We start from the raw sequence: 23,591 nt of genomic DNA on the forward strand, positions 1-23,591 counted from the left end.
CCACTGATATTGTTCGACTTTGGCATTCTCAAAAACTCTTAATTCCGATAAACACTTTCTTATTGCAGCACTTTATGTCGTATTTATTTTGTGCAATGTCAAACGCCAAGTATTCTGTCAAAATATATATAGTACGAGATGCGACACTATTTGCATTTCGCGTTCATCCTAGTAAATGTGAGATTGAGTTATGTACTTTTTGCCCAACCTTCCTCGGCATATTTATTTAAGAAATATTTAAATATTATACTATTCAGTACCACTATATGTGATGCATTAGCCAACCTCCCTCAACATATTTATTTCAGAAATATTTAAATATACTATTTAGTACCACTATGTGAAGCAATAGTCATTGTAATACACACAGATTGTAATCAATCCGTTGTCATGACTGTGAAAATTCTAAACATATTTTGGAACTAACTGTGAAGGTGCAATATCGTCTGCCACCTTCTTAAAATAATGGCTTACGTCTTCTTTTTTTACCCCCCTTTAACATCTCCCCAGGGTGCTGGATGTTTCACTCTGTTCCGTTCTCACTGACCATCGAGAATGGACGGTTAAAGCATCATACTTACTTAACTCTTATAGGCCTAACTCTTAAGTACAAGTACGTAACTAAGTCTCGTAACATCGGAGAGAAATACGTCACTTCCTGAACCCTCACCCAAACCTGTCCCCATAACAACAATAACTCATCTAACAATACTGTTGTTACACTGGCCACCTATTGCTAAAATCTGCCACATCTTTAGTGAAAAATTCTACCTCTGAAATGAAATTATCAATAAATAAGATATAATCAGTATTTGGTTCAGTTTTTCATGTTGTCTGAGAAAACTGAAAAGATTAGTGAGACCATTATTTTTGAAGGTTGACGACATGTTTTGGTGCGGAATTGTGATCACCGCATTTTAATAAAGCGTCAACACGAAAATTCTGAAAGGAAAAATCAAAACTCACTCATCTACTGTGAAATAAAAGATGGAAAAACATGTACATTTATGATGAATATACTGTTGCATTTAACATATAATATAATTTGAAAAAAAGAGGCTAATTTGTTTGTCCGCCGGCACCGAACATATTTTCTGGTCAGAACAAATGTTGCGATTGATTTTACGGTCGGACATTTTGAATGTGACACAGTGTCAGCCAGCTATGTCGGCAACCAAGTATGTCTGTTCATTATTAGAGTAGTCTACATTTATTTTATTTTATTTTATTGCCAAATGGCTCATTTATTTGATTCAGGGCCTACAGGGTATTAGTTTTGAAATAATGTGTTGAATAAAGGTGAAGTATCTGCATCGGGGTCTATCAGTCTTAAGGTACAGTAAGTTTTACTGTCTACTTTTGCTCTCCAGCTTTCCATCTTCACTGTTAGAGCTAGCTAACGTCATGCTAGCTAGCTGAGTCGAAATCATTAATTTTAAATACGATAGTAAGACAGTATTTTCTTAAGATTTCTGTGCTGTTCGTATTCAGAGCAGCAGAGTTAATTGTTTGGGTGTAGATGCAAATTTGTATTTAAAAATGGTGTGTCGTCAGTGACAGCATTCATCAGCTTGCATAGATGACAATCGTTGAGCCGGTGTTTATTTGTTTATTTTGTCAAAGCTTGTTGTTTATTATTCCTAATAATAACGATCTGAAAAAAATGACGCTTTTTTTCTCTCAGTTTACACATCCGAGCCATGGCCTCACTGTCAGAAGAGGTGCTTCTGGTGGTGAAAAAAGTTCGCCAGAAGAAACAGGATGGCACTCTTTACTTGATGGCTGAACGCATAGCGTGGAGTCCAGAGGGCAAGGATCGCTTCACAGTCAGCCACCTCTATGCGGATATTCGCTGTGAGAGATCTTTTCGTGCAAGCATTACAGTGCAAAAGCACCGTGTGATGGAGTGATACTTCTGCTCTGTTCAGGTCAGAAAATCAGCCCGGACGGCAAAGCGAAAGTTCAACTCCAACTGGTCCTTCACTCCGGCGAGAGTACCACATTCCACTTTTCAAATGATAGCACCGCACTCAAAGACCGGGAGGCTGCTAAGGAGCTGCTCCAGCAGCTCCTGCCCAAGTTCAAGAAGAAAGCTAACAAGGAACTAGAGGAGAAAAACAGGTGAGCTTCTCAGGAGCAATGTGACGGAAATGTTCTCGAAAACCTGGAATGAGCACTTAAAACGCCTCCAAAATCATCTTTCAGAAATAAATTCAAGAAAGAAAAAAACCCCCAATTGATTACTAAAATACATGACTTATTCCAATTTCTGCACTTATCCTCACGCAAATGATGTTCAATTTGTGCTATTTCAGTGGCGTTTTTCAGACAAGTGACATTCATTTAGACAATTATATATTTATATTTTTAACTGCAATTCATCAGCCAATGAGAGAAAGTGTTCCCCAAGTAACAGAAGGGCTGAGAAGATATGTTGAGAAATAATCATGTCGTACCATTTTACATTGAAGGTGTTTTTTGAATAGATTTTCTACAAGCAATATCACAAAAAAACTTTCGCCAAAAAGGCTTTTTTCTTTGTCACTTTTGAAGGTGGCCTGGTGTTCAGCTGTCATAACGTTTGGTCCTTTTGCCTATGCATTTTCCTTCTTGGCCATTAAAACTGGCAGATCTCTACAATTTGCCCTTTCCCTACTACTACTACCGCAATGTAGAGTGTGCTCACCGGAGAACAAAATATAGATTGTCTCAGTGGTTGTTATCTCTTTCAATGCTCATTGATTTAATCTACTGTTTCCCTTTAAATTGCTTACTTTTAGGCTTGTAAAATTGGATTATTTCACAATGTAAAGACAACCATGTTTCTTATATTTAGTCCGCCTTTACCAGTATGAATGGAGAGTCGATTCATAAACAGAAATGCTGGCTGCACTATGGAAAAGTAAACTTTTCAAAATGCTTTACATCCTGTTATCAGGCATACATTTCCAATCAAATTTGGACACACTTTGTGTCTGTGTTCAAAAACAAACCATAAATAACCATGGTGAAACTGTTGACTGTCATTGTATGTTTCCATTGTTTCTTTTTAACCCGTAGGATGCTTCAAGAAGATCCGGTGCTTTTTCAGCTCTATAAAGATTTAGTGGTCAGCCAAGTGATCAGTGCTGAGGAATTCTGGGCTAACCGATTGGGAGGCCTAAACCACACAGACCCTGCAGAATGCAACAGTAAACAGGAAGTTGGTATCTCTGGAGCTTTTTTGGTGAGTGACTCACTCAAACCTTTTGGTCCAGAATTTCAGCTGCATTTTAAAGCATTTTTTGATCTTTGTAGGCAGACATACGGCCTCAAACAGACGGCTGCAATGGCTTGAGATATAATCTGACAGCTGATATAATTGAATCAATCTTCAGAACCTATCCTGCGGGTAAATATGGCTGTGACTCTTTCTTTGTATGCGCAATCTACGTGTGTACACAATCAATATCAACTCCATTTGGTGTTACAGTGAAACAGAAGTATTGTGAGAGTGTGCCTCATGACTTGACCGAGAAGGAGTTCTGGACGCGCTTCTTCCAGTCGCAGTATTTTCATCGAGATCGCATCAACACCAGCACACAGGACATCTTCACAGAGTGTGCCAAACTGGATGAAAAAGGTAGACGGCAAATACGTACTGGTTATAGGTAGGATCACATATATGTCATTATGTGATATTATATCTAAAAATCTTGTGTTGCGATGAAGGGTTAAAATCAATGGTGGTCCAAGGAGTTAAGAACCCCCTGGTTGACCTGCAGTCATTAGAAGATAATTCCTTGGATGAGGTAAGAATTACCGAAATGATGACAGTTTCATTAAAATGATTTAAGTATTGTGGAAACTGAAATTAAAAACGGTCTCTTCCGGGACCCTGGTTGATTTCTGATTTGTTTCCCCATGTGAAATAGTGGAAATTTAACGAATGTATGCCAGGGTCAATCATTTCAGACGGTTTGAGAATAATATTTCACGACAGGTTTTATGGTGATAAAAATTGTTTGAACAACTGCAATATGTAAATTAACACAACGTTCAAGAAAAAAAAGTAAAACCTTAAGATAGACATGCATGGGTAAACTGGAGTCTAGCCTCAAATGTGACTCCTAATTCCACAGTTTTTTTCCTGTCTTTTTTAATAATTCTTGCAATTAAAACTCACAAAAGACAGCGAAACACACTAAGGAGCAATATAGTTTTACCTTGAGATGCGAGTGACCTGACTTAAACTTACTTCTTCAAAAAACAGACTTCAGGCCATTTCATGCCACTCCCACTTGAAGTTTATTGTCAAACTGAGCATAAAACAAAGAGAATTACTTGTTGTGGGTTTTAGAGACTGCCCCCGCTAGCTTTGTGCTAACACATAATGGAAACCACCATTCATTAACCAGCTCTCAGATTGCATTGATAGTTGCGGTGTCATAGCTCTTCAGCATTGGCTATTTGAACACAAATGGTGAGGCAACACATGTAGACAGACTATCAAAGTACTCACAGCCAAGTTTACTCTCACATCTAATATGATTGTAGTAGTACATAAGATTGTATTATACTCCCCCTTTTCTGCACCAACTGTACAAACTGTCATAGTTTTGTATTCTACCACTGATCACTTTAGCTCTGCTTGATACTTTGCACATTGTCTCACAGTTGTCACTGGGTGGTACCACCGCACTACGGTTCACTTACATTACGAAATGTCCTTCCATACCTATTTGTCATGTCCTTGTTTATGATGATACTAATGCAGCGTGTTATACCGGAGACAAATTCCTTGTGTGTTCTCCATACTTGGCCAATAAAGATGATTCTGATTCTGATTTTAGGTATGCACATCTGAATGAGCAGCACAATGAATTGAAGCATTAAAGCATGACGCACAAACCGTTTTTTTAACAATGTTTTTAATATTTGTATTCTTTATTTATGAAATAAAATATGATAGAGCACTATATTCGATATTTAAAAAATAAATAAAAAAAATTTTTTTTTTGTTTTAAACCCTTTGTCCCTTGCTTGTCTTTCTTACAGGGTTACGGTGTGCGCACACCACTGCCCTCCACTTCGAATTCAAACCGAACAGCGAAGGAGAGCAGCAACTACGCCATTATAAAGCGCTTCAACCATCACAGTGCAATGGTGCTGGCAGCAGGCTCACGCAAGGGGTAGAAATATAGATTGAGATGTAATATATGAAGAACGTCCTCATTCTAAAGTTTCACTGCCGCTGTTTTCAAGGGAGAATGACCAAGGTAGTGAGACGAGCAGCACCGATGGAAACTCGCGGGATTCCGACCTCTTTCAGCCTCCCATCAAGAAGGTGAAAGGGTTCTGTTGTTGTTGTCTTGTTTTGTTTTTTTGTCCACCGTATAAAGACACAATGTACAGAATCACAAATGTTTCCAATGTTTCTCAGGTGAAATTACAAGAAGCCATAGAGTATGAGGATTTGCAAAGGGAAAACGGACCAAACGTGGTTGCATTAAACCTCAAAAAGTCAGACAGGTTCGCATTATTTCCCTTTTACTTTGCTATACTCTCACAAGTGGATCCTTCGTGACCACTCAAAACCTGACATTGGATGATGCTAGAATCGGTCTCATTCTGAAATATTTGTATTCTTCTCCAGAGTGCTTTTCATGCAGTTCTTTCAATTCTTCTTCTTCTAAAGGTATGCTCATGGGCCGGTGCCTCTTCAGTCCCTCAAGTACACAACGAGCCAAGAAATCATCAACTCCGTCAACCACATCCGCCACGAGATGGCCAATTACAAACCCAGACTAACTCAGGTGAACTTGGGCACTCTGAATTAACTTGATCTGCTCTTGCACAACTTTTTCTTACTCTTGCATCAAATCGTGTTGTTGTTTGGAGAGCGGTACTCTATGAAAAGTTGCTTCTTCTGAGAAAAGAATCCCTATTGTATGTAATTTCATATAATTACAATATACCAAACTATGGACAACGGTGTATTCTCCAGCCAAGCCCACTTCAGATTCTTCCTAATTTGGATCTCTTGAGTTCTGCATTGGATCAGGTCTTGCAAATATCTGAGCCCAGTTCCTCTCTGCAGGTTTTGACCAGCACAGCAGCAACGTCCGCCATTGCAGCACTTTCTCCCGGCGGCCTCCTCATGCAGACGGGATCGCAGCAAGCCATAAATCGTACGGCATTTTGCAGTTGCAGAATCTCAGTAGAAAACATTCCACTTCCTCTGATAGCACATCCTGCCCCCCCCCCCACCCCGACCTCTCCTAAATTGATTTCAGTTGTTTGCCTTTTTTTCCATTTGCGATATTCGCAGAGATGGTCCCGTCTGACATTCAAGGGGAACTGAAGCATCTTTATACAGCTGCTGGGGAGTTGTTGAGACACTTCTGGTCCTGTTTTCCCGTCAACACACCATTTTTGGAAGAGAAGGTGACTCATTGTGTAAAAACATGACTGTAAATCACATGGTGTCCCAACCTTTTTCATTTCTGCTGATTTTACACAGCGGAATGAGGGCGTTAATTAACATTCCAGACCATTTGGTTAGCCTGGACTGACACTTTTGAAATAGTAACGTGGCTGAAATTACCTTTCATACTGTTATGAAGTGATGAATAATAATTAATGATTAATGATATTCATTGATCAGTTAATGAATTCTCCCAATACTTAGGAAACAAGTATTCAAACACAACACTGTTTTCTATAATTCTCTGCCAGTGTTTACATTTTCGAATAATCACTACTACAACATTCCTAGAAAATCACAATGCCCTATCACCGGTGTTTTTTTTAAGACCAGGCCACTTGGTGCCCGAGGGGCACCATGTTGGTGACCCCTGACTTTGATCCCAGTATGTCTCATTGCTTTCTACAGTTGATTAAAATGAAGTCCAACCTCGAGAGATTTCAGACGACCAAGCTTTGTCCTTTTCAAGAGAAGATTCAACGGCAGTACCTAAATAAAAACGTAAGTATCTTTTTCACCTGATGTGGCAAATGTACTCACAGTCTTTACTTAAGTGGAAGTAGATGGCTAAATGTAAACGATTGATTCAATACCCTTACTTAAGTAAAAGTAAATTTGTTTTTTTCTGTCAATTTCATACAAATATGCATTTTCATACATTGGCACAACATAACATAAAACCTCTGCACATAAAATCTTTTTCCTCTTTTATTAACTCACGTTGTGCTCATTTTGAGATGGGCAAAAATAATCAGATGACATCACGTGTATTGTTTGTATGAGCTGTTGGCTGAATAAGGGTTCCCATAGCTTTACCAATCTTCTGAACTGACTAAAATCGTGATATGAATTAGCTAATGATCACTGGAAAAACTGCATCAGGCTTGTTTTATCTGGTTGGATGGAGAATTTTGTAACTCTGGAAGCTCGCCACAAACCATAACTGTAGCTGACAATATCAAACAATTCACTTAAGGCCAAGGATGGGAAAATTTAGCTTCTATGATTCTATTATTGTTCACGCTCCCTGGTTGACATTCTTCCATGGCACTGCGTCTCTATGTATTCCAGGTCATATTTATATATGTATATATTTTTTACATCATGCAGAAGTTGGAAACAGTCGTGCGTCTATTTTGGCAAATTAAGAAGTAGAAAGTACAGATAACTGTTTTCAATGTAGGGAGTACAAGAAAATAGTTGTCTGTAAAAATAAATATTCAAGTAAAGTACATTTACTTGAAAAATTTGCTTAAGTACATGAACAAAGTATATGTACTTTGTTACTTCCCGCCACTGATTGTCACCTGTTTTCACAACCAACCAACGAATAGCATCTTTACAAACAACCTCCGCAAATATTTGAGTAGTTCCAGGCAGCGTTGAGACTTCACATTCGATTTATCCATTGATGACTGAATAGTTTTCAGATATAGAGTCAGCATCTTACAATGACATTAAAACAGTACTGTAATTAGCGAATACTTTCCTTGATTAATCTTGTTTCATTGACACCCCTGCAGCTCACAGCACACTTAGAGCAAATGCTACAGACTGCGTACAGCAAATTCCACGTCTGGCAAACACGTCGCATGATGAGGAAAACCTGAGGCCGGACGCATCGTCGGCGAAAGATAATGAAGACAAAGTGGTCAAAGATGTCCCGTGGAGGCCTTCGGCACCTGCTGAGACTACAAATGGCAGCCAGGTGGCTTCACGGCAGGCTCGTGATGAAGACATCGACGGATGCTGCTGCTGATGCCGCATCAGTTAATGTTTGAGAGGCAAAAGGCATTTTAGTCACGAAAACTTGTTTCTTACTCTTTGTTTTCTTTCTACGGATGAGAGATTGGCTTCAGTATTGGGACTTTTATAATGGTACAGTACTGTACGACCACATTTCTTATGGAAATCATGTCGGCTCTGAGGATGACAGGCAGAGGACTGCCAATGTTTCATCAGTGTGGAGAAACCCCTCCAGGAACAGGACAAAGAATGGAAATGTGTTCCAGATTTAGTGAATTTAGCAATATTCTAATGCCACCTCACACTGGAGAGTGCTGGGTGTGTGTGAGACACGGTTCACACTGTCTGCACTGTACTGTATATATCAAATGCTACTCTCGATGAAAGAGGTAACGCGTTTTTGTTGGTAGCTGCAGCCCGGTGATTTGGATTCATGCCTTCATTTCAGGGAGAGAAATAAACGTCATCTTACGAGAGTTGGCTTTTTCTCCCAATTTTCGGATTCTTCATGAGGCGTGTCGCCCATCCACTTAAGATGCAAAACGTGCCCAGTAGTCGGCACGCTTTCAGGAAGTCGACTCTTCGCCAGCTGATGGAGGCAGGCCACTCGGCTGCAGCTCCCGCGGTAACGTGAGTGATTTTCTCGAAAAAGCGGAGCTACCCAAAGATGCGAGGCGGAAAAAAAGCTGTCAACGTATCTTTGTGCTCTCATTCGGCATGTCATCATTTTTAAATTGAACGACGACTTAACCAAAACAGCTAGCATGCTTACTATCGTTCTAAAAAAAACTAAAACTGACGGCATGTAAAATAATTCAGCTATATTTTCAATTTTTTTTAAAGTACAGTGAATATATATCAAGCTGTCGTTTAGAAAACGAGCGTTTAATATTTCCAGGGTCAGCAGACGTGTGTGTGTGTGTGTGTGTGGTCTCGTGACCGACTCGCCCCTTGAGGTGGTTTGCGAGAGCGCCGCTATTCCACGTAAACGAATGAAACATTGCGTTCCGATTAAATCGAATCAAATGTGTTTGTCATGTGAGAATTCGTCAACCGTTATTATTTATCGCGGTAACACTACAGCTCCATTGTATGACGTCACTTTCGACGAGTTTACATTTTTACGTACAGTACTTCCTGGTGAGGTCAGTCACGTGACACATGCATCCTAGACATTGGTTCCCAACCTATGCTAATAAACGTTGTTGATACCTCTTCAACAGAACATTTCATACACCACAATCAGCTGCTTTGACATGCTCTTTTGACCACGTTATGACCAAAAAATTCGTAATATAATTGTGTAACTCAACTTTTCTTCCTGTTTTGGTTGCATTTAGTCCCAATTAAGATGCCTGTAACTAATCCCATTTGTTAGTTCTCTTCCTATATGCAAAACAGGATTTTGCGTGCTATTTTTTACTGATTAAGGTCTTAGGCCTTAGTAAGGGTTTCTCCACCAGTGCGTGTAAGGCACAAGTTAATATCCAAACCCCAAATCACGGATAATCAGTTTGGCAAATACTTTCTGCTCTTTTTTTTTTTAAATTTTAATATGAATCAGCCATTCTACTTTTAAAAGCCAGGTTCAATAAGCCGCCTAAGGGAATCCAGGATAACTTAGTCTTTTGTTCCAGAGCAAAGTTGGTTTCTGAATTATAAATATTGATGATCAGCCTTTGGGTTTTAGGTCAGAAATAATACTAAGATGCAAGATACTGTATTCACCCACTTACAGTAGTGCCAGCAAATAAAAGAAAAAGTCAAAGATGCTACTACTTTTCACTTTTTCAACAACTACTTCTAAATATAGAGCTTTTACCTTTTAGTTACGTTTTGTAAATGTTGTGTTTAAGCTTAAAATTTGTACTGTCTCAGTTTCCTGTTTACAATCCAGCTGTGTCACGTCGACTGTGTGGGCTAATACTTTATAACCAGAGTCATGGCTGACCAATTTGAGGGACTTAAAAACCCTGCTGAGAGTCATATGATTCCACAGTGTACGTGACCAAGCACAAACGTGACTAGTAGAAACTCTCTGTCTCGCTCTTTTCCAGTTGTGGACAACCGTGAGAGAAGATGCCTCGGATAGCAGTCGTACCAGATGTCCACAGTCATGTCCTGGCAGAATTCGACTGCCTCGACCCTCTCCTCTCCACTCTACGCTTAGACTCTAGCAGGCTCAAGGTAGATATAATCACATGTGATCAAAGCTTTAACAAAGACGCATCTTATTTGGGAATATCCTTGATTTCAGAAGCCTCCATTTTTAATTTCTCTTTAACTCATCAAAATGGAATTTACTCTGTTACTCTTTTGACAAGCTCCATGTTGAAGTGTTAACTGATGACGTTTTGAGAAAAAAAAACAACAATAAATCTCCACGCTTTATATCATTCGGATCAGAAGTCAAGCACCCCCAACCCAATCATGCAAAAAATGTGACTAATGCCTACAATGGCTAAATGTAGTTCTTATTCGAGTACTGGATGGTTGTAGCTTATCCCAGCCAAATTCGGGCAGGTAGCAGTGTACATCCTGCTCCTTTTTGATGTTTTGAAGCGGATTTATTCATAACCGTTTCTCCATCAACTTTTATAAGTCAAATCGAATGAGGCCTAAGACTTTGCACCGATATGACTCTGTATTTCCTTCGTGTTGTGTTTCAGTGTACATGTTTGGCTGTTTCGAGGAAGTGGCTAGCATTAGGAACATCGGCCGGAGGGTTGCACCTGATTCAGAGGGAGGGCTGGAAACAAAGGCTTATACTTACTCACAAGGTAGTATGTGACACAATATTAAGAGATACCTCACCGGGCTTTGCTGCACATCATGAATTCATAAAAGTAATTCCTGATTATTTGACATGGCCTGCTTGTCAGGAAGGATCTATTACTCAGGTGTCGTGCTGTCCACATGATGAAGACTTTATTGCTGTTGCAACAAGGTAAAAGTTGTCCACAAAGTGTATTTTACCCTTCATCGTCTCTTTATGATTGACAATGTGTGGTCCAGTCAGGGTCTGGTGGTTGTGTGGGAGCTGCAGCTGGAGCGCCGTGGACGTCCAGAGAGAGTGGTTGTGTCCTGGGAGCACAGGGGCCAGAACATCACCGCGCTCTGTTGGGACACCAACGCGCTCAAGGTTTTTATCGGAGACACGACAGGGAAGGTGTCTTCTCTCCGGGCAGCATCCACTAAGATGGGAAAGGTACTCCCAACAAAGTGTTATGCCTTAATTTGTTTTTGATCCCTTCATTCAGCATTGTTTAAATCGGCAGTTCTGTTTAGTAAAATATCTTGACAGTGAAAAGCACGCATGTACAAATAACACTTTAGTTTGCCAAATTTGACATATGTATATTAATACTGTACTTACTTGAACACTTAAAAGTAAGTGTCTGTTGTATTTCAAATAGGACTACTGACACCATTTTGTTTGCTTGTTGTTTTCTTTTTTGGGAAGTTGTAGGCTTTTACTCTTTGTCTTTCCCTTCATTGGCCTTTCTTTGTTTCCAAAGACTTTTTAAAACATACCTTTCTTCGGAAATTGCTTACTTTTTTTTTTTAACCTAATGTATCACACGGCTAGGCTAATTGGTTTAATATTAAGTCCTGAGGCACATTATTTTCAAAATAAAATATATTTTTTTCCAAATTCTTTGTGCGGCCTGAAATCAAATCAACCACGGGATCGGGACTCGTTGTTGTGGCACACTGCAGTATTAGTAGTAGTTGTAATTTTAAAGTATTTATTGATGATTATTTAAGCATAACAAATGTTTTTGTCGTCGTTTGTTGTGCAGGGTTCAGGATTCGTTATGTTTCCTGTTCAGACAGTCACCACTGTTGACTCCAAAGTGGTTCAGCTTGGGTACCAGGACAGTCGGCTGCTTGTGTCTTCTCTGAGCCGCTGTTACCTCTGTGACACAGAAAAGTGAGTTGGATCGTGATGGCTTTGAGTAGAGGTCAACAACCTTTTTCGTTACTGATGTCGACTTCTTCACTCGTGATTAATGCAAAGGGCTGCCAGTTTGACACATACTTCTGAAATGCCAATTTTTTTTTTGTTTTCATCTAATTGTGGGAGGGATTTTTTCCAATCAAGTCATCTTTCTTTATGCTTTTATGTTCTGTCGCCAGGGAGAAGTTTTGGCGTGTGGGGAACAAGGAGCGTGATGGGGAATATGGAGCTTGTTTTTTTCCTCAGAACAAGGGATTGATGGCGGGTCAACCCCCTCTGCTCTACTGCGCCCGGCCGGGGTCCCGGATATGGGAAGCCAGTTTTAATGGCGATGTTTTAAGCACACAGCAGTTCAAACAGGTGCTCAACTGCCCTCCTTTACCTCTTATCACATACAGGTAATAACCTCCAGGTCTTAGCGATACAGTGACTGCTAACTTGCTTAAAACAATTCTCAGAGTGATATAAAACTGGTGTTTAAAACCCACTGTCTCCTCCAGAAACGAGCCACAATACAACCCAAGCCAGAAGAGCCCCCAATCAATTGCCTTCCCAAAGCTACTATATTTTGGGTAAGAGTCACACACTTCAATATTTTGACAGCTTCTGTATTTGTACTGAAGTGTCTATTCACATCAGGGAAAGGGACGACCGATGAAAACTAGCTTTTAGATCATTTGAGCATATTTACTTTTTGTAAGAAATGTTAATTCATAAACACTTTGTCCCTTTTTAAAAATAAAGAAACTGAAATTGATACGCACAGTGTGAAATCAAAATCCCACATTTTCTCAACATGTAATAGAATATCAGTTGACTAATTGTACTTTTTTTTTTTTTTAAATAACAGAGACCAAAACTTGCTTACCTGGACTGATTCAGCTATTTTTATCTTTACACCTCACAATGGCCATGTTCTTCTATGGACAGAGCTCAAAGGTACACTTAATACTCAACGCTTCGAATATTAACCCTAATTTAGGTAGTCAGCACTCTTTTTTTTTTTTTTGGGGTGTTGCAGATGTGCTCGACATCGCAGTCTACCGCAGTGAGCTCTTCTGCCTCCATGGCGGCGGCCGTCTGTCCCACCTCTCCCTGTTGTCCGTAGAACGCTGTGTTGAACGCCTTCTGCGACGGGAGTCCTGGCCTCTGGCGGCTTCGGTCTGCTGTATGTTACAGCATAGCATCAGCATCAGTCGGGTATGGTGGCTTGTGTCCAACATGGTTTTTCTGTGTGTCTTTTAAAATTAAAGGTGGTTCAAAACATTTGACATTATTTTCTTGATGCCGTGTTGAATATCTGATTCACTACATGTTTTAGGTTCATGAAGTGAAACAGACCTAATCTGGAAACGCACAATGCCATTTCATTGGCAGGGAATGTCATTTTCCATGTGAAAAAAAATTGACACGGTAAAAATTTACAGAAAAATTGAAGAAGAAAAAAAGCCAAATGTCACGAGGCTACGAAATTATATTCACTTTTTGGGAATACCCTCTTATCATATAGGCAAGGATATTATAGTTAATGAAACAAAACGAAATAAATACAACTGAAATTGAAAAAAAAATTGCAAATGACGTAAAATAAAAACTACAACTCACTGAACCTATATTTTACGTTAAGAAAACTCTCGCAAAAATCTCCTTTCTTCCATCTTAGTCAATTTGATGAAATTTTGGAATTGATTTTAAGTCGTAGTTTGCTGTGATAAGCAATACTTTTTTTAAAAATCTTGCACTCAAAATAATAAAACGAAATTTTATTTAAAAAAAAATAATAATTACAACTAAATTTGAAACATTAAAATTAAAATTAACTAAAAGCTAACTATAATGAAAAATTCAAAACTATGAACTGCATAGAGGGCAGATGTTTAAAAAAAGTTTCAGTCCAAAAAATGCATGTCTGTTATTTGTGCTTTCTGCCTTATTTTTGTCTAATTCAGGCCAGAAAATCAATTCCCATCGAGCGCTTGGAACACCTTCGATCCCAGCTCAGTTCCAGCACTCACTCCGAGTTGATTGGGCAGCTAGATGAGGTGATTGCCAAGCTGGAGCCCCTGGACTCGGCCTGCAGCAGCCGCAGAAGCAGCATCTCATCACACGTATGTGAAAATCACGCTTCCTAGAAGTTGACATTGATGCATCCTCGGGGTGGGCAAACAAAACCCAACCTCGGAACTGTGAGGTGGATGCGCTAACCACTCGTTCACTGTGCCAACAAAAGATAAACTTGCCCCAAATAAATCTGTGAACAGTGTTCTGCGTGCGGAATCATATCCTGGTCCTGCGCGACATGACCTTATCACTTCTTATAAAAATCCAGGAAAGCTTCAATGTCCTGGACTGCGGTATCTACCGAGTGATCAGTCGCCGAGGGAGCCGGTCTGATGAGGAGACGAGCTCCCTCATGAATCAGTCCGCTTCGGAAGAGGAGCGGCTCAAAGAGTTCAGCTTTGCGCAGGAAGAAGATCAGGTGGACCACGGTAAGAGACACTTGAGATGCCTGCTTTGAAAGTAAAAGGCCAACGTGCACTTTTTATATCGATGGAATTGTTGCAGGACTTGTTAAATTGATTAAACAGGGGTGCCTTGTAAAACGAGTGACTGGACTTATGAGCTGTTCTTGGGGTTGATTATTTTATTTATGTAAATTTTTTTCTGTGAGGCCAGGGGTGCGAACGCAGACCCTGGCGCTCTATACAATGCAGGACTATTTAATTATGGTATTACTTTTTATAAAGTACAATATTATGGAGTGCAATTTTTTTTCATTAAAATCCACTGTATAACAATTTATTTTTTGGGGTAAGGCCCAAATGCATGAATTTCATTCCCATTTCGGTCAAGGCACCACTTATTTGGCATTGAAATACTGGAAATTCATACATGTGAAGAGTGAATCTACCATATTGGCCCGAATATAAGACGGTGTTTTTTGCATTGAAATAAGACTGAAAAAGTGGGGGTCTAGACATTATACCCATTCACGTCGCTAGATGGCGCCAGATATCATTGAAGCGAATGCTGAATTTGACTCCCCAGGCCAAAGTGAAACCCTGTCACAAAGAATAAAAATAAAAATAGCGGTAGCACAAGGAAGAAAAATAAAAAATAGCGGTAAGAAAGAAAAGAGAAGAAAATAAAAGATGAGATAATAGAAAATGGAGAAACGCGGTGACAATCTGGAGAAAAGTGGGTCGAAGATCGGCCAGGTTAACCGGCAGCTGAGGAGAAGTTATGATGTAATTTACATTTCAAAAACCATAAGCCATTCATTGACGAATGTGATTGCACTTTAGTTGACATATTTAAATGTTCAGATATTAAGATTTGAATGAGGCAAAAGAACATGCTTTTTCTCTCAAATATATTGTTATAATCATTTGTTTCAGATATACTGTCATTATTTTCTGTATAAAAATTAATTTGGTGTTCAAAAAGTCATTTTTCAAACTTGAGTCTTGAAAAAGAGGGGGTTGTCTTATAATCGGGTCAATACGGTCATAATCCAGCCATGTCTTGACCGTATTTCTAATAGGACTGCTCTTCTCTGTGTCATTGTATGCCACACACGCATCACCACCCGTGTTCAGTTTTATTTGTATTGCACAACATTTACCTCTCCTCATCCTCCTCGTCCTGCGGCGACATGCATGCGGTCTCCACCCTCTCATCGTACGCCACCAGTGCTCCATCCATTTTTGTGTTTCTCCTCTCGCTCTCGCCCCGATATTCATTCAGATGCACAGAGCGGCGAGCGGCCGGAAGCAGACCGATCCGAACAAGGCCTGCAATTCCATCTGCCCATCTCATTCCGCACCAAACCCCCCCGCATTGCACTGCAGGCCGTCAAAGACAGGTGAACAGTCGTAGCAGCAGTAGTAGTAGACACCAAGTGTCACGACAGCTGCAGTGTCTTTCTGAGATGTGGATGCAGCAGGGTCCGAATAGTTTGGGACATTTCATTATAGTTTTGGCGGGGGGGGTTTTGGGTTCAAAATTCGGTGAATTTTAATTGATTTTTAGAGCATGTTTGTTGGTACATATCAAGGCCTAACCGATTAATCAACTGACCGATTAACCTACTATCTGTGCTTCCCAATAAACTCAGAACATTTTCACTGCAATTTGTTAATTTTGTAACATGTATTATTTTTTCCAAAACACTTTTATTTCATATGTTTGTCTTGGTTGTTTTGTTTGTTTTTGTTCATTATAATAACATTGGGATGTGGATGAGATTATTGTGGGGTTTTACTCAAACAATGAACTGAAACTGAGCTGAAACGACTCACTGAGGTGTAGCGGTGGCTTTTAACTTCCCCTTTCCAGTGAAGATTTCAACCCACATCAGTTTTATTTTCACGCTCTTCATGAGTTTGCTGACATGTTTCATTGCCAGGCATCACGCTCATTTGCCAACCAATCCTGCAAGTTGGCTCCTCTTTTAAGTGGGGAAACTCATCAATGCTCTCCGCCCCATCCCTCCTCTCCCCACTCTCAGTGTTTCTAGTTTTGTCAAGAAGACGACCGAGAAGATCAATACGCTCCAGATGAACTCTGAGCTCTGGCAGCGACCTGACTTGAGAGAGGGCATTCACGCCGAGATGTCTGCCACCTCTGCTCCGTTCTTGGAAGACGCAGATATTGAGTGAGTACGCCAAGATGCAGTTCTACATTGATTGGATGTTGGTGATGTGATTAAACCAGTGACTGGGATCTCGCCTCAGGGTTTATCCAGACATGCCCAACACAGAGTCTGAACTGCTCGAGCTTCAGTCAGCCACTGAGCATGCCATGTAAGTACAGAAAATTTGTTGAGGTCAAAGGAACTATTTTAGTTAAATGTTTTGTTTTTTTTATGGCAGAAAAGATTTGTGCAAATTTTCCAGGAAATAAAATCTTGAATATAGGCCACAAATTCTCACAGAAATAAAATATCAAATACCTTGTTTATTAACGATTATTTAAAAAAGAAAGCTGTCAGGCCGTTAATGGTCAAACTCCTCCTGTAGTTCTCTCTTTGATTTAGCATTTGCATGTTGTGGGCACCGCACATTGTCATTTAACTTCCACTTCTTACTTTCAATGTCTTTGCAAACAAAGCGTATGACTGAAAAGTGGTTAAGATTGCACGGCTGTCCGTGTTTTTATGTTATCTGTGTTGTTGTTGGTTTTTTTTGACTTGATGTCAACTGTTTTGTTAAGCGCTTTGTGACAGTTGCAGCTGTTGTGAAAGCGCGATATAAATCAGGATCTATTGTATTGTATTGCAGCCACTTATTGTGCCTTTTATAGATTTCTAGCTGTTCATGGAATCCATGATACCTTGATCAAATTCATAATGTCCTTGGAACAGTTTCTTGATTCCTACTTGGTAAGTTCTTTGAAATCCCTCTAGGCAGTAAACTAGTTGCGTCTGACTTTGTTGTCATAGCAACATTCTTAAAGGAGAACTCAAGTTAAAAGAAAAATTTGCTTTTTGCTCTTGTTGATATATTTTTCATCAATGATGTGTTTTGCGCGCCCACTAGTATAAACATGGTATTTCGATTAATATTACAGTTGTTGAATTGCAATTAAGCAGATGAATCCATCCATTTTCCTCCAAGAGTTTTGGCCTGCGCTGTTGGCTGAAATTGATTTGAGTGTCCTCAGGCTCACTTTGCGAACATTACGAGACCAAACCCAGATAAAAGGTAAGCTGTGCCATTCGCAATTCAAGCTTCATGGAGGAAAACGGACGGAGAGATTCATCTACATAGTTCTTATTCCACAAACGCAATCTTAATCGGGCCAATAGAACATATTGCAAGCAAATGTTTACTTTGCGTTCCCCTTAATAATAATAATAATAATAATAATCATCATCATCATCACAACTCAGTAGATTTATTTATCATGCGGGTCCCTATCTTACTTTGATATGAACAGAGTATGAAACTTGTTCTGACTTCAGTTTCCAGATCCAAGATCCCTTGGTTCTACTGGATCCACATTTCCTGGAAGAAACTCTCCAAGAGTGGCTCAAGGCGCTGGAGCGAATCCTCAGGCCGGCTCAGCCTTCAGACACGGATGAAGACGCGGAACCGCTTTCAAACACATCTTCACACACACCAGAAGAGTCGACAGAAGAACCGACAGAGAACTCACTACAGGAGAACACCGAGATGCCTCCAGAGGTGGAGCGCAACCGTCAGCTGGCCTCAGAAAATGAAAAAGTGGCGTCTGAAGAAGCTTTGCGATTGGTGTCCCCCATAGCGCTGCCCTCCGATCTTCTGGTTAATCTCACGCAGCTGGCCACGCTTTATGCAGAGCTCAGCTGCTTCAGCAAGGAGACAAAAGGCCAGGAGTTGAGCTGCGCGACGTTCCTGCGACGTTACTTCTTCTTGCTGGACCGAGAACGCATTAGACGCATGTGTCTGCTATGCCGCCAGGAGCAGCAGGACGTGCAGAGCTCCTTCAACGAGGCCATGTTAGGTCAGAAATCCCTTGTTTTTGTCACTCATCACTACATTTGCATCAGTAGACTCACAAAAAGTTACAGGAAAGTAACATTTTCGCTGCTCGGTTTTCACCCCTCCAAAAAATTACAAATCGCATGGCTCAGCCACTCATTTCCCAGAATCTATGGACATTCATCAGAAGCATTTCGAAAGTTTTGTAGAAAGCTTTTCACAGTGTGAGTTTTTATTCACAAATCAAGACAACAACTCTCCTGCTTGGTAACACTTGGGAAACAGTGATGTAACACATCCTGTCAAAAGTCAGACCTTCAGAATAAAAGCACCCATTACAGTTAGTTTCAGCCACCCTTTCTTTGGCCACATGACTTATTGAGTAGTCACACTTAATAAACAAGCACACAATAGTTTCTGTTTGATTTCAAAGCAGGGTTCTACTGCACATTATCAGTGGCCTGGTGCCCCGTGGCCACGGCGTGATTGTACCGGGCCAACCAAGGTTCACTGACCTTGGCTCGACTGGGCCACTACAAATTTCAAGTGTAAATATGGTTGAATCAACATGTTCTTGCTTTTTTAAAATATGAAATATTACAATATTTTGAGTATTGGGTACTTAAATTGATCACTCATAATTGATCTTATTACCACACTGTACACATTTTGTTATGTGTCGGGGCCTTCCATAAGGAATGGCGTGAGCCAGATGTAAAGCCCAGAAAATTTCAAATATTAAATATGTGGTTAGATATACTGAATAAAAAAGTGACTATAGAGAAGTAAAATTTTCTTTAAAAGCTTAAAACAGCATAATGAGACTAAATATGAAATAGTCATTGAAAGAAATATATGATGAATGTACATAACCTAGGCGGCCCGGTAGTCCAGTGGTTAGCACGTCGGCTTCACAGTGCAGAGGTACCGGGTTCGATTCCAGCTGCGGCCTCCCTGTGTGGAGTTTGCATGTTCTCCCCGGGCCTGCGTGGGTTTTCTCCGGGTGCTCCGGTTTCCTCCCACATTCCAAAAACATGCATGTCAGGCTGATTGGACGCTCTAAATTGTCCCTAGGTGTGAGTGTGGGCATGGATGGTTGTTCGTCTCTGTGTGCCCTGCGATTGGCTGGCAACTGATCCAGGGTGTCCCCCGCCTACTGCCCGGAGATGGCTGGGATAGGCTCCAGCACCCCCCGCGACCCTAGTGAGGAACAAGGAAAATGGATGGATGGATATACAGAACCTTTGCCAGTTCTAGCAGGGCCACCTCAACATAACTCATTGTGTCACTCAAAAAGGCTTAACGTAGGACCCTGTCAGGCACCAAAGGGCCAAAGAAAATTTGGTTGAAACTATTACACTGCGATGCTTTTATGTTGAAGGTCTGACTTTTTACAGGGTGTAGCACCCCAACTTGTCTAAATGTTGCTGAGCAGAGAGCTTATTTGTAGTACAGTGTACAATTTGCGCTCTGTTCAAACCTTTTTATACTGTATCGCAGAAAGTTTAACACTTTTTACTCAACAGAATTTGTATAACTGTGTGTAAAAAAAAAAAAAAAAAAAAAGTTGGGCCAAAAAAGTTCTTTCTCCATAGGTGTGACACAGTCCAGTAAAGTGGTGGAAATCATTCACAGAGGAGATTTACAGAGATCACTACGCTATCTGCGAGAACTGCAGCCCTGGATTCCTCCCGTTCTGATCGCTCACTTACACAGGTCAGTCACTATCGGGGTTCTCGCCTTTGTGCAAGTTCCGCCGAGTCCATAAGAGAATATGTCCATACGTAGGTTGTATGAGAAGCACGGTGAAGAGGCAGTGCGCTGCTTTGCCCCGTTCTATCCCACCGTCACCCCTGCAGATGTGATGCGGATGGCTCGCAAAAGCCACTTCCTGGCCTACCTGGATAACCTGGTCCTGTCGCAACCTGAAGAGCAGAGGTACACTCGCAGCTTGACACTTTTTCCTGAAAGAAAAACAATCCACGTGTGGCGACGCTTTGTTAAATTCTCCCTTAGGTTGTCATTCCTACAATCTCTTCTTGAACCGGAATCACTGCGGCAGGAGTGGTTTGAGCTGGCACTTAGCCACGACGCGCCTCAGCGATGCGACACGATGACACCCGAGGGACAGCCCAGGTCTGCTCATCACGTGGGGAGAACGATGTGGAAATTAGGGCTGCCGCTGAACAGTTGATTAAATTCAAATCGTCATGGATAGTAGAATGCAATGTTCAAATTGAGAAGGGTGCAATATGGAAAAAAAAACAAGTCTCACCACTGTCAGATCCAATTTCAAAGAGTTAGTGTAAATTTGTCTTTTGTAAAGACTGAATTATGGATGTTGTCTTGCTCTCGTGAAATGATTGTGTCTTCATCAACTAAAACTCACATCCTTGCGAAATCACAACCTCTGTTGCAGGTGGAATTCTCACTGTTTCAGTTGGGGTTACGGGCGCCTCCTTGCTCTTCTGATCCAACTTCCCGCAGACTTTTCATCCAAGCAGAAGATGGCAGAAACCTGCCGCGATCACGGGTACCTGTACTTCCATCTCACTGCTCCCACACCAAAACAGGAAGTCTGTAGTCATCTGACTTGTTTCAAATGTTTATTTGAGCATCCTCAATGTGATGATGTTCACAAATTGGACTTGAACAAAAACACAGCAGAAAATGGAGCAATATAATTTTTTGGCTTCTGAAATAAAGAATGACTTATTCAGTGGTTTACATTAATTCATGTCGTCTCTGCAATGTTTGTGTGTGTGTACAGTTACTGGACAGGTTATCTCCATCTCTGTTGTGAGCTACAACGCCGCCCCGAAGCTTTCCAGACAATCTGTCAGTTGGATGACATAAGCCTGCTGGAGGACCCGGACGGTGGGTTGCACTTTCCTCGTTTCACCCCGCACTGGCCGTTTCAGTTTCTAAACGAGACCACGGGTGTGACAGGAGGATCTCTCGCAATTTCTATACATCGCCGCATTAGCCATTAAAGCATAGTAGTCGTCGTCGTCGTATTTTTTTTGAGTCAATGATTTCTGAGTCGACAGGAGTCCACATCTTGATTTCTGCATTTATTTCAGTTGATATGTTTATTTCAGAACCCAAACTTGAGGGCTAACAAATATCGTCTGCGGGACAGGTCTTTAAGTAACGCACAGGCAGTATCGGTACTTGCAGGCATATATTCTTTATCCTCCTAACAATAAATATTATAGAGTGCAACTTTGCTTTAAAAATAAATACATAAATAAACATAATGCTTTTTTTTGGGGGGGGGGGGTTGAAAAAGATCAACGGCATTTACACTGATTTCAGCAATTCAGATATCAATCCACTACTTTTTTGTTCACAGCCAGACACCGAGAGTAATGCAGCTTGATTACAAATGTCAACCTTAGGTATAGCTACTACAGTACACAATGCACTCGTTCAAATGGATGACTCTGCCTGTTCAAGCATAAGCCACTCTGAGCCGTTTTGTCATAGTAGACAACCTCCCTTCATTGAATTTCAAGCTACGAGGTATAGCCTCGCTGAAAATCAATTTAGCGCTTGTCAATACAAGAGTAGTTGTACTATCAAAGACTGTTTCTCCATCCAGGCGTGGAGCCTCAAAACTTGGCCGAGTGGAAGCTCCTGATCCAGTTGGCTCAGGACGGCAGCCATACGTCAGACGTGAACGGAGACACTTTGTCCAACGGCTCCGCAGACTGCAGCAGAAAGATCAACCCCGAGGCCCTGACCCTGCGCCTGGCCCGTACGGTCGGGCCGGAGCGCGCCGTGGCTGTCCTGGAGGAGTGCGGGGTGCAGCTGAGTCTTTCTCCTCACTCGCAGCTGGTGTGTGAGCTGCTGAAGGTGGCCGAGAAGCGGCAGCGGTAAGTCGGGCCTCGAGATCGTCGAGCTTGCATAATGTGCAAAAATGTTATCGTAGAATGCATGTGGTAGACTCAAACTGAAAGATTGAAAGAAATGATTGCAACTCTGTGCGTTTGTGCATCGACGAGCTAACAGAAATGAGCATTGATGTTATGGTAATTATAAACCTTCAGTTTGCTGCTAGGTGCTTTTTTTGGGATAATGGGGCTTTCTAGTGTGGTCTGAAAAGTTGCTAAAAGTGCAAAATAGGCATCGTTGCCTCTTGTGGATGTTTCCCATGTGATGAGTCAATCGTGTCTTGTGTTTCAGGGCGACCATTCAGACGATGCTGGAGCGCTGCGATCGCTTCCTGTGGTCCCAACATGCCTGACCCACGCGCATGCTAGCATCTTACGCAGGGTTTACCTCACATTGATATGGATTAATTTATGTGCTTTACTACTAATGAATGTATTACCCCTTAAAACATCAGTGTGTTAATTGCTCATATTTTGCACGGGCACTCTCTTGTTTGCAACTGAATGTACTGTTGGTGCAATACAGATTTTTAAAGGCTGTTTGTTTTGCATGTGCCTTAATCGGTAATTTACGATGCAAAAAAAAAAAAAAAATACATTATCTCATGTTCCATCGCAATTTCGAAGTGTTTTACGTTTCAACATAAGCAAACTAAAGAGGAAGGACTGTTTGCGCTTTAGAAAATGGATGGATGACAGTTCTGCGATTGGCTGGCAACTGATTCAGGGTGTCCCCCGCCTACTGCCCGGAGACGGCTGGGATAGGCTCCAGCACCCCCCGCGACCCTAGTGAGGATCAAGCGGTTCGGAAAATGGATGGATGGATGGATGGATGACATTTTTAACATCTTGGCAGGGTGTTTAAATGAGCTATAAAAAAACCAATAACAAATAAGGCTAAAACGTTATTAAAAATCTGACTAGAACCGTTGAAACTAATTGAGAATTTTTGGATGTGACATTTGAAGGCACACAAGTAGATGAAGCTAATGTGGATCAACGTTAATAACAAGTTAATGACACCGGACTCCTGAGATTGTATCGCACAGCTGCCGCAT

General features: G+C 41.0%; 2 protein-coding genes across 5 annotated transcripts; both read left to right on the top strand.

Moving 5' to 3' along the window:
• Positions 1-1,159: 1,159 nt before the first annotated feature.
• Positions 1,160-8,688, top strand: gtf2h1 (general transcription factor IIH, polypeptide 1). Its single transcript, XM_086109131.1, has 15 exons — positions 1,160-1,334; positions 1,685-1,854; positions 1,929-2,121; positions 3,061-3,226; positions 3,298-3,391; positions 3,473-3,622; positions 3,712-3,791; positions 5,038-5,171; positions 5,245-5,326; positions 5,423-5,511; positions 5,678-5,795; positions 6,080-6,170; positions 6,311-6,426; positions 6,875-6,967; positions 7,990-8,688. Exons 2-15 carry the CDS (start codon positions 1,701-1,703, stop codon positions 8,074-8,076), a joined length of 1,647 nt encoding a protein of 548 aa, XP_085965257.1. The 5' UTR covers positions 1,160-1,334; positions 1,685-1,700; the 3' UTR covers positions 8,077-8,688.
• Positions 8,689-8,703: 15 nt separating this feature from the next.
• On the top strand, positions 8,704-23,072 carry hps5 (HPS5 biogenesis of lysosomal organelles complex 2 subunit 2). Of its 4 annotated transcripts, XM_086109129.1 has the most exons (24): positions 8,704-8,842; positions 10,270-10,399; positions 10,882-10,992; positions 11,095-11,159; positions 11,228-11,420; positions 12,016-12,146; positions 12,353-12,571; positions 12,674-12,745; positions 13,024-13,112; positions 13,195-13,373; positions 14,123-14,281; positions 14,503-14,662; positions 15,921-16,038; positions 16,684-16,830; positions 16,910-16,978; positions 18,139-18,361; positions 18,476-18,659; positions 20,233-20,353; positions 20,426-20,575; positions 20,654-20,773; positions 21,057-21,170; positions 21,408-21,514; positions 22,242-22,515; positions 22,826-23,072. In XM_086109129.1, the coding sequence occupies exons 2-24, from the start codon at positions 10,292-10,294 to the stop codon at positions 22,884-22,886; spliced, it is 3,174 nt and encodes a 1,057-aa protein (XP_085965255.1). In that variant the 5' UTR covers positions 8,704-8,842; positions 10,270-10,291; the 3' UTR covers positions 22,887-23,072. The 4 variants fall into 4 exon arrangements, with proteins under 4 accessions (XP_085965255.1, XP_085965252.1, XP_085965253.1 ...); XM_086109126.1 differs by having other exon boundaries at positions 18,139-18,659; XM_086109127.1 differs by having other exon boundaries at positions 8,726-8,837; positions 18,139-18,659.
• The last annotated feature ends 519 nt before the right edge of the window (positions 23,073-23,591 follow it).

Source organism: Hippocampus guttulatus, chromosome 4 (genome assembly GCF_054856545.1).
Source record: "Hippocampus guttulatus isolate MCC_2025c chromosome 4, RoL_Hgut_1.0, whole genome shotgun sequence".
NCBI classification, from domain to species: domain Eukaryota; kingdom Metazoa; phylum Chordata; class Actinopteri; order Syngnathiformes; family Syngnathidae; genus Hippocampus; species Hippocampus guttulatus.